At 36.7% G+C, this 14,723-nt stretch overlaps 1 protein-coding gene across 6 annotated transcripts in view; it reads right to left on the minus strand.

Annotated features, from left to right (window-relative positions):
• MPP7 (membrane palmitoylated protein 7) overlaps window positions 1–14,723 on the minus strand; it is a 150,097-nt gene that overhangs the window by 43,582 nt on the left and 91,792 nt on the right. For all 6 annotated transcript variants that reach the window (XM_027648447.1, XM_027648446.1, XM_027648445.1 and 3 more), the window contains one exon: window positions 1,614–1,745. In XM_027648447.1, coding sequence (XP_027504248.1) covers window positions 1,614–1,745 — 132 coding nt within the window. The remainder of the gene's footprint in view (window positions 1–1,613; window positions 1,746–14,723) is intronic.

Raw genomic sequence — 14,723 nt, forward strand, 5'->3', positions numbered from 1 at the left:
CCTTATCTATTAAACTGTTTATCTCAACCCACCAGTTTTCTCATGCTCATCCTTCTGATTCTCTCCCCCATCCCACTGGGGAAAGTGAGCGAGCGGCTGAGTGGGGCTGAGCTGCCAGCTGGGGTTAAACAGACACACAGGAACCGGGAAGAGCTCAGTGTCCCACAGGAGTGAATGGGCAAGAGTGAAACTGCAGCAACAGTACAAGGATAACCTTTAGCTTAGGCAATTCTGTGCATCCCTTTAAGAGAGTTTAAAATCTCAAAAGCCAATAAACAGAGTACATATTTCATACACATATTCAGTAAATCTCTCAGTTTTGTTTTAAAAGTTACAATTATCCAATCCATTTTGGGATACTATTAACATGGCATTCAACTCAAAATATTAGTAATGAATCGTATTTGTAATATGAAACTATGTAAATTAAGATTTTATTAAGTTTTTTCTGACAAATTAGAAAAAAAGGGTGTTTTAATTAATACTAAAAATAAGATGCTCAATTAGGCCTCATTTCATACTGTATGTTCAAATGTCCACACATCTTTCAGAATGAATAATCTTGCTGACACTAAATAGGAAAGCAAGTTTGTTTTCTTCCTCAAATAATTTCTTTGATGAAAAAAATGAAAATAAATATTTTGGGGAAAAGTATTTAGTATGTTAAAACAGTAAAATCTCTCCATATGGTCAAACTTGTAATTATGCCCACAGTCACCTACAGTCTGTCAACATGAAAACCCATTTCTTGTTTACTGATGCCAGAAATCCTTCAAGAATTAGGGTGACAGTAAGGGACAAGTTACTCCTGTATGACTAACAGAGGCATCGCTCTCCCACCGTCATCTCAAGTACAAAATCATGACTTTCTCAAAGTAACTTTGCAGATATTTCCCCAGGATTGCTATCCATTAAAACAAATATCCAGTATAACATAAAACAAACCTCTCACTGGTTTGTAGGAGAAAAAGAATATAGCTAAATTTTATACAAGATGACTCCCACTCTACAGCAAATAAAAATAACCAAATCAGTAAAGCATTTAATATTCTTGTAATACAACCTAGGTTTAGTCCTTTCATTTTTCCAGATATCCCCATGAAGATATTACCTTTCTAGTATTCATAATGCAAAGTACAACAACAGACATCTTAAATTTGCCCAGATTTCAATTCAAGTATTTTAAAATATGTTTTTATGCTTTCTTTTCAGTGTATTGAAAGGTCACATTTTTTTACATGAATGCTAACAGGCACAGTTCACAACACAGGTCAAGATTTCTTTGGGGATTCATTCTCTGTCTCTCATTTTGAAATAAGTTCATGATTCAAATTCAAGATAAAATACGAATATGTTATTGATCTAAATGTGCAGACTGGCTCACATATACAATGCTTAAACACTATGAATGAACAAAATCTTATTATTTATTTCATATGCTTTACTAATAATGACTGCAAATGGAAGTCACAAGTGTATTACTCAATGTTATGAATAACACATTTAATGTCCGTCTATCCACATTTCAAGTTCATGTCACCCATTCACATTCATAATCTGAGCACTCCCCAACCCTGCACACAAACCCCAAACCAAAAGACAGGGTTACCTACCAAGGGCTCCCGGTTTTTGACAAGCCTAATTATTTTAACTGAATCTTCTTCTTCATCAATATCATCTGGCATGGGGGGCAAGACAGGATCATAGTTCTTCTGAGCAACAGTATCATGTACAGAGAGCAAAGCCTGGAAACATTAATAGTCAGTATATTATTTGGTATCTGAAAAGTTTAGGGAAGGCAAAGCAGAAGATATTATTTATAGCCTGACTCTACTCCTGTGATGCATGTAGAGTGAATATAATTCTTTTATACAGTTTTAACACATTTCAAATTGATGAAACAACTCCATAAAATATATGCTTCCATATATACAATATATGCAGTAGTAAATTGTGGATGGGGAACACTCTCTTCATACACACAAAAATACCACATGCTTTGCACATTAGCTTGAAATTACGAGAACTATGAGCAGGAGGAAACCTAAGTCTCCAGCAGTAAGAAAATAATTATACTTGCCCTAAATAAAAAGTTTCTTCGATACAGCAGGGAGTCCTATCCAGGACTCTGTTCAAGCATGAGATGCATGACATGAGGATGTTGCCCAACTGTTTCCTCCACAGGAGCTCTGGAAGCTTCCCTGGTTACTGGATCCCTTTCATACTAGCTCCCTTTCATACGAGCCTCAAATTTTCTTAGCAATTTTTAATTTATTATGGAATTCATTATTGAGATTGAGGAATATTCTGCTGAAAAAGATTTGATTTAGGCATGTGTTTATGACCTTTCAGAAAATAAAAAGTCTTAAAAGGCAATGGAAAATTCTCCACATTCTCCACATGCTCAAAAAAACCCTCAGTGATAATATAAAATTCACAGCTTTTTCTAGATACAGAACTCTTGAAGTTCTTTTCTATTTTGAAAAGACTCTATTATTTGTAATACCTTTTAAACTGGTGAACAATGGTTACATAATGCTTTTACTTTTGTAGAGAAAACTGTGCATTGTACCAGAAATAACATTTAATTCTATCTACTGCTTTCAGTTGCTTCTGTTTTCAAATAGTTGCCTCTAAATACTTGGATATTTTTCCCAGGAGTTAATATTACAAAAGCTGTAGTTTGAATAGCAGAAGTAATTTGCAAATTGATAACCTTCACAACAATAAAATAAAAGCATTTTTGAAAATGTCGAAATGTTTCGGATGAAGCAGAACACATCAGTGTTGCTGGCATGAATGACACTAGAAGGTATTACTTCATGTAATAATTCATCAATTATAACAATTACAATAATGTTTATGAAAAAACTCCTTAATAAAGACCAGAAAATTGTTACATTTCTCTGATGCCATTTACTTGCTACTTAATAATAGGCACACAAAATTTGACTGAGTACACGAATGATCAGAAACTGTATGTTCTCAAGGATAAACGTTTTAAAAAACCATGACACTTCCATTATGCTACTCTAGGATATTTTTTACGAATGGAGGAGACTGTAACAACAGAAAACAATGTCCAGGCAATGCTACAAGCTATCATGTCAAAAGCTGAAGGCAAAGAGCATATGGTAATCTTGAAATTCTGAAGTTTAAATTTCAAGTTAGGGCTTCAACAAAATAAACGCAAAGGAAGATCATGCCTGCCTCATGATAAACTCTTATTGTTTTACTAATTTTTATATTGTATAATTTGATAAAAATACTTCAACACACTAATTACTTCTGGTCTTCTTCCCAATACATAATTATGAATTTGTACTAATTACCATCAGAAATTACCATCTTTCTCCAACCGAAGACAAGTTTTACTTTAGATTTGAGCTAAAAACCTCAGGTTAGCAATTATGGAACCTCCTGGAAATGTTTATTGTGAAGTATTACACATGTAAAAGCCATGCAATCACATGCAGTCATCTTAAGATGTATGTTAAATATCAAAGATATACTAAAACAAAAGTAGTGTTTGCTTTCACTTCAGGCTACTTACAGTTAAGACTTCTAAAATTCTGCAATTACGTTTTTCCACATAAAGCTAGGGCACATTCATGGACTGGTTCAATTTAATGAGGTTCTATATTGCAGTTTAAAAACAATCAGGCAGATAGAGAAAACAGATGAAAATAATCTAAAGCACCATTTTCAGAGTAAAAGGCAGCCACTTAAAACATGTTCAAAAGAACCTGCCCTTAACAATGAAATTTGTGAAACAGATTCTGTCCCCTACTCCACTGAATTATGCCACCAGTGTTAATAAGACACTTCCCTGGTCTCACTGCCAGTTTAGGCTCCTGGATACCCCACGCAGAACAAGGATGCATCCCAAGCATTATAAACCAATGTCAATCAATGTCTGGTATTTATGATGCTTTTCTTCACTCACAATGACTGGAACTTATCAACCCACTCCCTTCTTCTCCCAAAGAACATATTAAACCACAACATACCACACTCTGCAATGTAAAATTTTTTCCCCAAACTCCAGCACTACTTTGTCTCAGTGCAAAGATACATATTTTAGATAAGAGTAGGAATGCCAGAAACAATGTGCCTTTTCTCAAACTTTCAGAAGAGATTCTGTCATCACAAATTTGTTTATGCTGCACACTGAACATGCTTGTCTTCCATCACTGCTTCTTATGCCACACTATTCTCTGTCCACTGTAGTTGCTCTTGAAACAGTCATCAGCACAGATTTTGTGCACTAACTAATTTGGAAACAAAACTTTAAAATGCATTTTGATTTCATTTAATGTATTCAACTAGAAGTTACCAGAGCCTGTCCTAGAGAGCACTTCTGTATATTTTGAACACATAAAGAAACAACTGCATTCACAGAGTAAAGTGACATTTCTTCAGCAGCATCTTTGTACCACTCCATTAATATAATGTGCACTTAGTCCAAAAAACTATGTATCGGACTAGACTTGTATAGGAAAGTTTGGGACTTTTTAAAAAGCAAACAAATTACAAATGCCAAGATCCTAAGATGATCAAGATTTACCCAGAATAATTTTGCAGTAAATGCACAAGGCAATGCAAAGGTAACAATGTTCTCTTTTTGTACATAAGAAAGTATCAACTTATTAATTTCCATGCTACTAATTTTTTACCTGTCAAAAGAGACTGCTAGAAGTGCAGATCAATTTTTATTTCTTTTTAATGTTTTGGTTTTGTTTTCAAATACACAGTTCTTCGGAACTATGCACACTGGATCCAAGATTTGGGTCATGTATATTTAAGCACCTCTGGAGAAAAAGATTTTATTTCAGCTCTAAGTTCTATACTTATGATTCACTAATGTAAACATGGTCCATATTTAGGACTTGAAAGAAGGTATGATTCAAGCCCCTGCACTACCTAAATATAAATATTGATGTTCAGCTAAATTCTTAGACATGATCTAGCTGGAAACGAATACCTTCATCAAACCTCTGAAATGTCTAATAACTAGTGCTTATTTTTCATATTAAAACTATCGCTGATCATTTCACAGTTTATAAATTGAAATTTTACACTATCAACTTACATAAAGAAAATCTGACATTGGAAACATTCTAAGTTCTTTTTCTTAAACTGTTCTGAAACTTTAAATGTTTATTTAAATTGAGACTGTTATTAATGAAAACAGTTCTACATTTTGAAAAATGTGTATTACTTACCTACACTGAGTATGTTTTTGCTCCTCTAAAACAATGACAAATGTTACATTATTTCTTGCTTCTGTTTATGTTTTCAGATCCATAAGAGTAATAATACGCCAAGTAGCCCCTGACTCATGAACATAGCTCCTTATGTTTTTTAATTCTCATTATTAAAAAAAAATCTCCATTTGAGCTTTTCTTTTCATAGGTATTTTGCATTGAGTAGTCTAAAAAATCATTTCAGAAAACAGTAAGTTAAGGAAGCAAGACAGAATGGACAAAGAAACAAAAGCAGCCTCTTTCTTAATAGTACTTGGAAAAAACAAGATTAGAAATTTAAACAGTGAACAGTCGTCGACAGAAAATTTGTAGGGACTCAAACCAACCTTCATGAAAGCCAACAGCTGCAGCAGACTGTGCCACTGCCAACCCAGCAGCTGGCGACCGTGCCTACGGAGCAGATCACTGCCCTGGCAGCACAGTCAGCAGAATGGAACAAAATGGCCCATGACTTTGCTGTCCCAGTCCACAGTTTGGATCATTAGCACCAGCCACCTCCTCTGGCAGTTCAGCTTGAACTCCATCAGGTGAGACAGAGGCATTTTCCCACCTCTTTGCTTTGCCATGGTGCCAGTAACTACCACTGAGGCTGGCACAGAGAAGTTTCACTGGAGGAGAAAAGTAACCTCAGCAGCAGCCACAGCAATGTGCTGTGAACTCACTTGGCAGAGCTCATCCTCCAGAGAGCTCTAGCCACAATATGTTTTCCTTTGTGATAAGGTTACAGATGAAATAAAAAAAAAGACAAGATGAAATGCTGGTTGAGAAAATTATTCAAGATTGGAAAGTTTAGTTTATGAGTAACTTGCATAAAATTAAAGTCAAGTCATCCAGCAACAGGCATCAAAGAGGAAAAGGTGAAAGAGCTGGGAAGAGACTGAACCCACTGAAGGAAAGATCGTCAAGAGCATCAGAATGGAAGGAGATGCACAGGAGTCACAAAAGCCAAACGTGCAGGAATTTAGAAAGCAGGAGAATAAACCAGCGGAAAGCTGAAGCACGATGGTGATGGCATACAGACTCCAGGCACAGAAAATCAATGACTTGAGAACAGTTTGGAGAGGAAAGGGATAAAAACATAAGGTTTCAGAATCAAGCTATACATTTAAGAACAACTGGTAAGCAGCACAAGATTAACAGGGAAAATGGGAGATAAGAAGTTAGATAAGGGATGGGGGAACAACCTTTCTTCTAGAGGAGAATTACTCTTTAAACCTACTATTTTGAGTACCTGACTTTACATGGATGTATTGATGAATTCCATCCCACTAATTCTATTCCCCAACAAATGGGTGGTAAAACAGCCCTCAGAAATCAGCAGCACATGGCAGTCTCTTAACTACCAACACTGCCTGTTAAGGGAGTATGTGCAATCATAATTCTGATGCAAAATATGGGTTAACAAGATAACAAGAAAGGCAGGTGAGAACAGGTATCTCAACTAACAGATAAGAACAACCACATTAGCTGAATTCTTCATCCTGGCTAAAGCATAAAGCATAATCTAGAAGCAGAAGCAAGCAATAAAACTAGAGGCAGTAGAAACTCGGTTGTGCTGTTTAAGTGGCCAGAGGATGGCTGGGCTAACAGCAAACTGAATATTTTTGGGGGGGCAGCAGAATCACTGAGGGAGTATACAAGCTACAGTATCTAGCAGAGATTCCTTCTGATGCTGCACTAATCTAGTCCTTTTCTGTTCTACACAAAATTCCCAAGACAAATACATAGAGTACACAATGTTAACGAAATCAGTCCACTGCCAGTTAAATCAGTTTGCTTTTGCTACTGAGGATCACTTACACTATTCGATCAATGTAAGTAAAAAACCTTTGGCATTGATGGTAAGAAAAATGAAATAAGGTCCTTTAAATTAAGCACAATTTTCTGTTCATGATCAGAAAATCAATGGATGTACCATTTAATGGGCAAAAAATCTGGGTTCATTTACTTCTTTTCATCCTTAAAACGATATATTTTTCCTATATATTCTTTATAAAATACGCAGAGATGATACATTGTATGAGAAGACAGCAGTTACGTATGTACAAAAGAGAAAATAACATTCCATGCTTGCAACTGTCCCATCTATACTTAAACCAGAGTTGCCCTCTAGTTCAAGCTTGTCCAGCTGGCAATTAAATCCCCTTCCCTTCCAGTCTGACTTTGATGCAGCTCGGTTACAGTAGTGATTCAAAATATTTAAAATACATAGTGTACACGTGTGGTTTTGAGTTCTTAATATCTACTGTAGACTAATGCTCTTAGCACAGCAACATTTCAGTTGGATCAATATTCAGTATATATTACTTTTTCCTCTTTACTGCAGTGGATTTTATTCATGACTATATGAACTTCCTCTCACAAAAGGGTAATTTCCTTGCCTGAAAATGCCGTCTCTTGATTTCAGATTCACCAGTCTGAACTGATGGGTTTACCTGCAGCTGGTAGCCAGACAGAAACAGCCAACAGAAAAATGAACTTTCTGCATCTTCAGACTCCCGCTTCCTCTGGCTCAATGTTCACAGCCCCTGGAGATGCTTCCAAAGTCAAACTCTTCTCAGTGTTCACAGAAACACGCAGTCTGTCCATCTGTGTCATCTGGTAAAGGTGTTAATATTCTTCCAGATGACAGCCCTGTTTTTTTTCTCAGTTGTGGATAACAGCAGAAAAAGCACTGATTTTAAATCAATAGTGAAGAATTCGAATAGTCTACTTTATACTTTACATTTGCAACGTGATTCATGTAGCTAAAGTGTCCTTGAAGCTTTAAACCCTGTTTAAGTTACTTCCAATAGATGGTTTTCATAGTGGAAAATGCTGAGACAGGAGCACTCTTTCAATATCTTGGCAATCCTTAATCAATTCCTTTTTGAAGAAGCAGCAGCTTTACAACAATATTAAGTGTCTGCTGTGGTAGTATGCACCTTTTCTTGGTTAAAAACAACCTGATGACACCCCAAAGAAATCATACGAAAATATAAACTAAAGAAAACTAAAAGCTGAGGTTGCAGTTGCCTTTTCTGAAAAAGTGTCTTTAGGAACAATCCAGCCCTTGACATCAGCATGATGCCTAAAGTCTTTAAAAGAAAAAAAAAATTATCGATCCATAGCGTTAAGAATCTCAATAAACTTAATTCTTCCAGAAAATAATAACATATATTCATCTACTTAAATTCAGCCACAAAGTACTCCTACTACATGGGAACCTAACTAAAAACAGGAGATTGTTTGAACGGAGAGTTCAAATACAATACAGCCCAGCAATTGCAAAGGAACAGCACCATTGAAAGAAAAAGCAGCATAAAAAGATGACATCCAAAAAGAGACTACTTGCTTCATATTATGCAGTTTCTCCATTTTCACTAGTCTATTTTCAGGACCTGAATGGAATTGCTACTTGAAAGGGATGGACTTTATCTGTAGTGATTTTTTCCTTCTTCTACATTACCAGCTTTAGCAATGTTGCCAACTTCTATGTGCTGTATCTGAATGCTACAGTTAAATGCATGCAATTCAACATTCTTAGGTGGGTGTGAGTCAGTTCCCTCATGTGGGAAAGCCACAGAGTCACAGAGTGTATATATATATAAACCCAAAGAATTTATTTGATTTACTTTTCAAATTTTATATTTTATGCTGCCAACTTGCCTGGCTTCACTTTTGTTTATGATATCTACCACTTTGTTTGTTATATGTTGGCTGCTAGGGAGCATTCTCATATCTGTACATCTAAGATTGACAGACAAGCTCTCCATTGGACATCAGCTGAGTTAGCACGAGACGGACCCGACAGCATGTCCAGAGTAATGTGATGATTGTTACTAAATATATTCATGCAGTACTCTTCCATTTCCTCTACACCATTTTATATCTATGCTTATGATATGTTGTACATTGTTATACGTATGCTCTGTCAGTTCCTACCACAATAAGTGTGTCACAACTGCTTCTCTGCCTGACAGATGTGAAAAATCAAAGCTTTTCTTGGTGTTTTTAAAAGGACTATTTTGTTATTATATTTTTGTTTTACTTATTCCATCCCAGGAGGATGAACATTCCAAAAATAAAGACAAGCAACATATTCTGCCAGTACTCCCCACCCGAAAAGGTTTTCTAGAAAAAACTTTTTTGAATTATGGGTGCAAGCAGAAACGGAAATCGGAAGTCAAGGTCTAAAGTTAAAAACAGCTAAGAAGAAAATCTACTTGTCCTCTAACTGGGCTGCCAAAATGTGTGATGGTCAGTTTCCCAAAGTGGCATAGTTTAAAGACAGGAAACACTGGGCACAAGGATCTCAGTCATTTGCCAACAAAAGTCTCCTCTGCCCCAGCTTCATGGCTGGTATGCTCAGAACATCTCTGGGCTGTCCCTGAACCAACATTATCAAACCATTAATGCTGTGGCCCTTGCTGATTGTTGCAGTAATTTGCATCTACTACTTAGGGGGGAATATAAATATTTCTCTCTCCGTGTTGATATTTCACAGCATACCATCAAAAATTAAGCAGGCTCTTGCAGGTTTACAAATTAATGGCATCTGATTTTGCAAGTGAGGATTATGTGGGTAACTTTTCAGTTGACATATGAAATACAACGTACTCCAGCTCACCATATTAATAAAGCTAAAGCAATTTGTTTAGTAAAATCTCTTCACATAAGAGCACAATTCCTATAACCAGTCCCACCAATAAACTGATGAGTAAATAGTTATAAATCATGGTAAATCCTGCTTCCTGGACAGATATTGTAGTTTGTGTTACCATTTGTGAGCATGAATATTTCTTAAAGAGGAGGAGAACAGTGTCTTAGGACACATGCAAAAGTAGAAAACATTGGTGCATCTGGGAAAACAGGCCTCTAATAGGACAGGGCCAAAAGGTCCTCCTAGTGCCTAGGATACAGTAGCAGCCTAAAGGTAGCTCAGATGTTAACCGACCTGAAATCTGTATTTGAGTTCCCCAGATGCAAAACCTGAACAGTTGTAGGCAAATCCCAACACTTTCCAGTGGAAAATGTTGACTTTGCAGAAAACACCTAGTTCAACGAAAAAGCCCTGATGGAAAATCCTCAGCAGGTCTAAATACAAAGGAAATGTTGGAAAGAAAATAAAGTTTAGATTAAGCTTTTTTTTTTTAATTACATGCTACATGGAATGCTTCATGAACTTTTCAAAGCAAAAATGGATTTTGTTTTATATTATTATAGCGCAATATTTTCTTTCAGTGCTTTGGATGTTAAAGTTCTTGTAGAAAAAAGCCTGCAGTCTCCTGGACAGTAATTTATACTGTTGATTTTTGCCAGTGACTGTAGGGTAGATCTGCTGATAAAGTCTTTAAATATTTGCTTTGTTAAAAGAACAAGTAGCACTTTGATCTGAACAGTCCATTAGGCCACTGTGCAAATCCAGTAAGCCTCAGATGGCACGGACAGTGGTATCAGCAGCTGTTTATGAAATAAAGGCTAAAATTTACAAACTTCCCAGTAATACAGGAAAAACAGAACAGGACAGGACATGGTTAAAGGTATGCTTCAAGCTCAAAGAAGTACTATTTCTTTGTTTAAAGACACCTAATCAAACATAGGAAGCATTTACATGAAGAACAAAGTGCCCTGCCTTCATCATGTGCAGTTTTGGTTTTGTTTAACTCACAGTTCTATTCTGAAGGAAAGCCGAAGAGATGAAATTAGATGAAAATATTTACAAATGTAAATTATTTTGTGAAACTTAAAGTCAAGTGTACCTCAAATGAATTGCAAAGAAAAGAGAAAGCATAAATCCTATTTACAGTTCTCTGGTGTACACATCTTTGCCATTCGAAAGCAATCAAAAAAAAAACAATCTGAAAACACAGAATCTGTATTTTCTCTGAACAGCAATGTTCCCAGTCACACAAGAGCAGTTTTCCCTTCACTCAGCAAGTTATCTTAAAGTTACCTCCAAAATTCTGTTCATTCTATGGTAATGAAAGAGAAGACAAGAAAAATACTGTATGTCCACCTCGTGTTCCCTCTATGGCTACAGGTACAGTGGCCACAGTGACCCAAATACTTTACGTTCTGGTGCACCATGAGGCACTGAACTCATCCACAGTCCTGCCTGGTGCCCTTGCTTAAGTACCTGGTTTATGTTTCAGACTAGCAGCTGGCAAAACTTTCAGCACACAGAAACAGAAGATAAACTCCATTGAAACAGGCAGAACCACCATTGGAAAAGCTTGATTTCCTCTGGGTCGTAAAAGGTATAAACATCCTTCAGAATAGTTTTAGCACAGTGGCATTAGCTTTTGACATAATTATTGTTCCGCCCATTACACCAATGACCAAAAAGGACATATTTTATATTAATTTAAAACACACTAAATTTATCCTAACAGAGATTAACTTCAAATGGTAACTTGCTTAGTTTGCTTTGTAATTATCGGAAGTGTAACTGCTGTTATAAGCACAAAGTTAAGAGTGAAGTAGGTCTGAATAACATACCCCAAGCTCGTTTCAAAGTTCGTATAATTGGGATAACATTGTTCAATGGACTAAAAGATGGTTGGTTCTTTTATAGTCTTTTTTGTTTACACCCACACCAATTAAATAAGTGCCGAAAATGTTAATTCGTACAGTTACTTGTTTCAGTTTCTCAACTAATTTTAAAAATAAATAACAGTTATGCTCTTGTGCTATGGCACTGTCCAAAAAAGAACACAGCTTTTTCCAGCTTGTTAGAAAAGGAACTGAAACCTACTATTCAAGACAATTTTTAATTAAAAGTGGAGGAGAATTTGGAACCTTTAAGGTCTTTCATTCTTAGTTTGATCATCTGTCATATGTACATCTCTTTTCTTACAGTGTTCCTCCCTGGAGCTCTGCCCTGTTACTGACAGAGTAACTCCAGCGACCTCTTTGCTTCTTCCCATTTCCAACCCTACCGACATGTAAGGCCATTTGGCTAACTTGGTTGGGACATATCCATTAAATATCAAGAATTAAACTCCCTTTTAGATATATTTTGTGTTAACGTCTGGAATCTTAAGTCTTCCAATTATATATTCCAATTTATACAACTCCATAAGAATGAAAAATATTTTGTCTCAAGATAATATAGCTATTAAAAAAAAAAAAGAGGCATAGTGCTCTCAGTCATCAGCAGTAGAGACTCATAAAAAAGGCTAATGCAGAGCCGGGAGTTGGACTTCGATGATCCTTGTGGGTCCCTTCCAACTAAGGATATTCTATAATTCTATATCAAAGAGCTGATTTCTGGTCTGCTTAAAAATAAAATACTGTATTCAACTGGATTTGGGTTCTAAGGTATGGAAATACTGTTCTATTTCTTGATACCCTTAACAAGGTAAAGCAAGATTACAGAATGCAAACTCCAAGTCCTCATCCAGTGCTGGAAATTAAAAATACTAAGTGTGGCTGGCCTTTGTCCATGGGGCTTTGCAATTATATTTTAAATCTAGAACAGAAATGAAATGTCTAACACACAGTTAAACAAATCCACTTGATTTCCCAGAGCTACGTGCTCTGTTCTACTTCCAGAGTCCTGTTTTAATCAGAAAAGATAAACCACAACCATTATTAGTTCATTTAATTACGGTAAGTGATGCCACATTTGAGAACAGGAAAAAAACCCACTCAGTGTAACCGGACACTGAATACAGTTTTAAGAAGACTAGAAATGCCCAATTATTTTTTTTTTCCAAAAGAAAATGCACCTGACAAAACCTTGGAATTACTTTTAATACATTTTGAAAATCTCAGGTCTGATAAATAAATTGCCTCAGAGAAATTAATTTCTTCTTTAAAACCTTTCTCTGTGGATGAAAACCTGTGCCACAAATTCGTCAAAGCTTTACTCATCAGATGCAAACACTCAGTAATATATTCAATAAAGGAATTTTGTATAACAGAATTAAAACACAGAAATATTTATCTAATCAGACAGTTGCTTGAAACCTCTCCCAGCCTTTTTTGGTATGTTAATCAAACCTGCAGAGTTATAATCACCTTGCTAGACTTGTCCCTTTACACCATCAGACTTGTGGAGGCAGTGATATAGTGCAGTAAACTAATCCTAACCATCCTTCACCATGTCATAAACATGAGAGCAGAGCTGTAGGAAAGTGGAAGCTCTCCCAGCTCCAGCTAACACTGCAGTAATAAACCAGGTCAGGAGAGGAAAGTTTGCCCAACAGAATAACATACAGCGAGCCTAGGTCAATCCCAAATTAAGCCATATGTGTTTTTAGATAAGCTCTATGGAACCTAATTGGAAAAGATGGATCAGTTATCCCAAGTAATTTCAGATGTGTGAAAAAGAGCTGTTCTAGACAGGAATCCCAGGAATCTAGAACAAAACAAACAAAGAAACACTCTCTAGCCATCAACCTAATAATGAAGGGCTATAAAAACTTATGTAATATATGGCATAATCTCAGATACAACTGAACAGACTGAGGGCATCTTGGGGAGGAACTGGAAGTACTGAATCCCAGAAACTTCATTCTTTTCCTTCTCTGCCCAAGAGAGAGCAGGGGAAATCAACAGAAGGATCTCAACTACAGCCTCTAACAGGATGCAGTACACTTGCTTGGTCACCATGATGTAGGAGGGAGTAGTGATAACTTACCTTCTCTCTGAGGCGTGTTTGCCATGAGATGGCAGGTGAAGACAATGGACAGGTAAAAATATCTTGCCTACTATCAGTTCTTTCCCTTACCTCACACAACCACCTGCAAGCTATGCAGGGCAGGGAAACATCTGTGCCTTGTGCAGGATTAGGCAACCTGGCCATGCAAAGGGCTTGGTAGCCTGCAGCTGGCCATCTCCTCCAGCAGCCAAGAAAGACATTTGCTAAGTCACTGCAGTTGTTCAGTCACATTAACCACGTTGAGGGGAAGGCCCTTGTTTCCATGAAATCCAACTAAGATTACCACACTGCATTGCACTGCTACCAAGCAACAGACAGGAAGAATGAGTGAGAGAAAGCAAGAAAGGGAGAGGGAGAGATGCAGTTGTGGCAAATGAGTTGTCTTCAGACTCAACCCACCACAGCTCCAGAAGCATGAAGCACACATGGACAGTCACTAAGGAAACACCTAGAGTGAAATTTAGGATCTCTGCAATTTGATGCACCAACAAATCCTCTCCCAGTAGGTCACTGGCACTGCTTACCCCTTCAGAGAGAAACAGCTTGTCACTTTACAAACTATGGAAAAACCAAAAGCGCAAAACTCTTTAAAAAGCAGGCATAATTGATCTTTAAGATTTTGCAGCACTTTGAAGATCTCATAGCATCTCAGGTTTTGTGATCAGTGTTTTACAGGTAATATAAAGAACCAATTGTTTTAAAAGGGCTCCTTTCAACTCCGCAGTTTTCATCTAAACTTATCAACTACTGCATTTAATTACCACTGCAATACTCATCTAGAGCACGAAGGTCTTCCTTCTCTGAACAAC

Source organism: Corapipo altera, unplaced genomic scaffold (assembly GCF_003945725.1).
Source record: "Corapipo altera isolate COAL_440 unplaced genomic scaffold, ASM394572v1 47, whole genome shotgun sequence".
NCBI lineage: Eukaryota > Metazoa > Chordata > Aves > Passeriformes > Pipridae > Corapipo > Corapipo altera.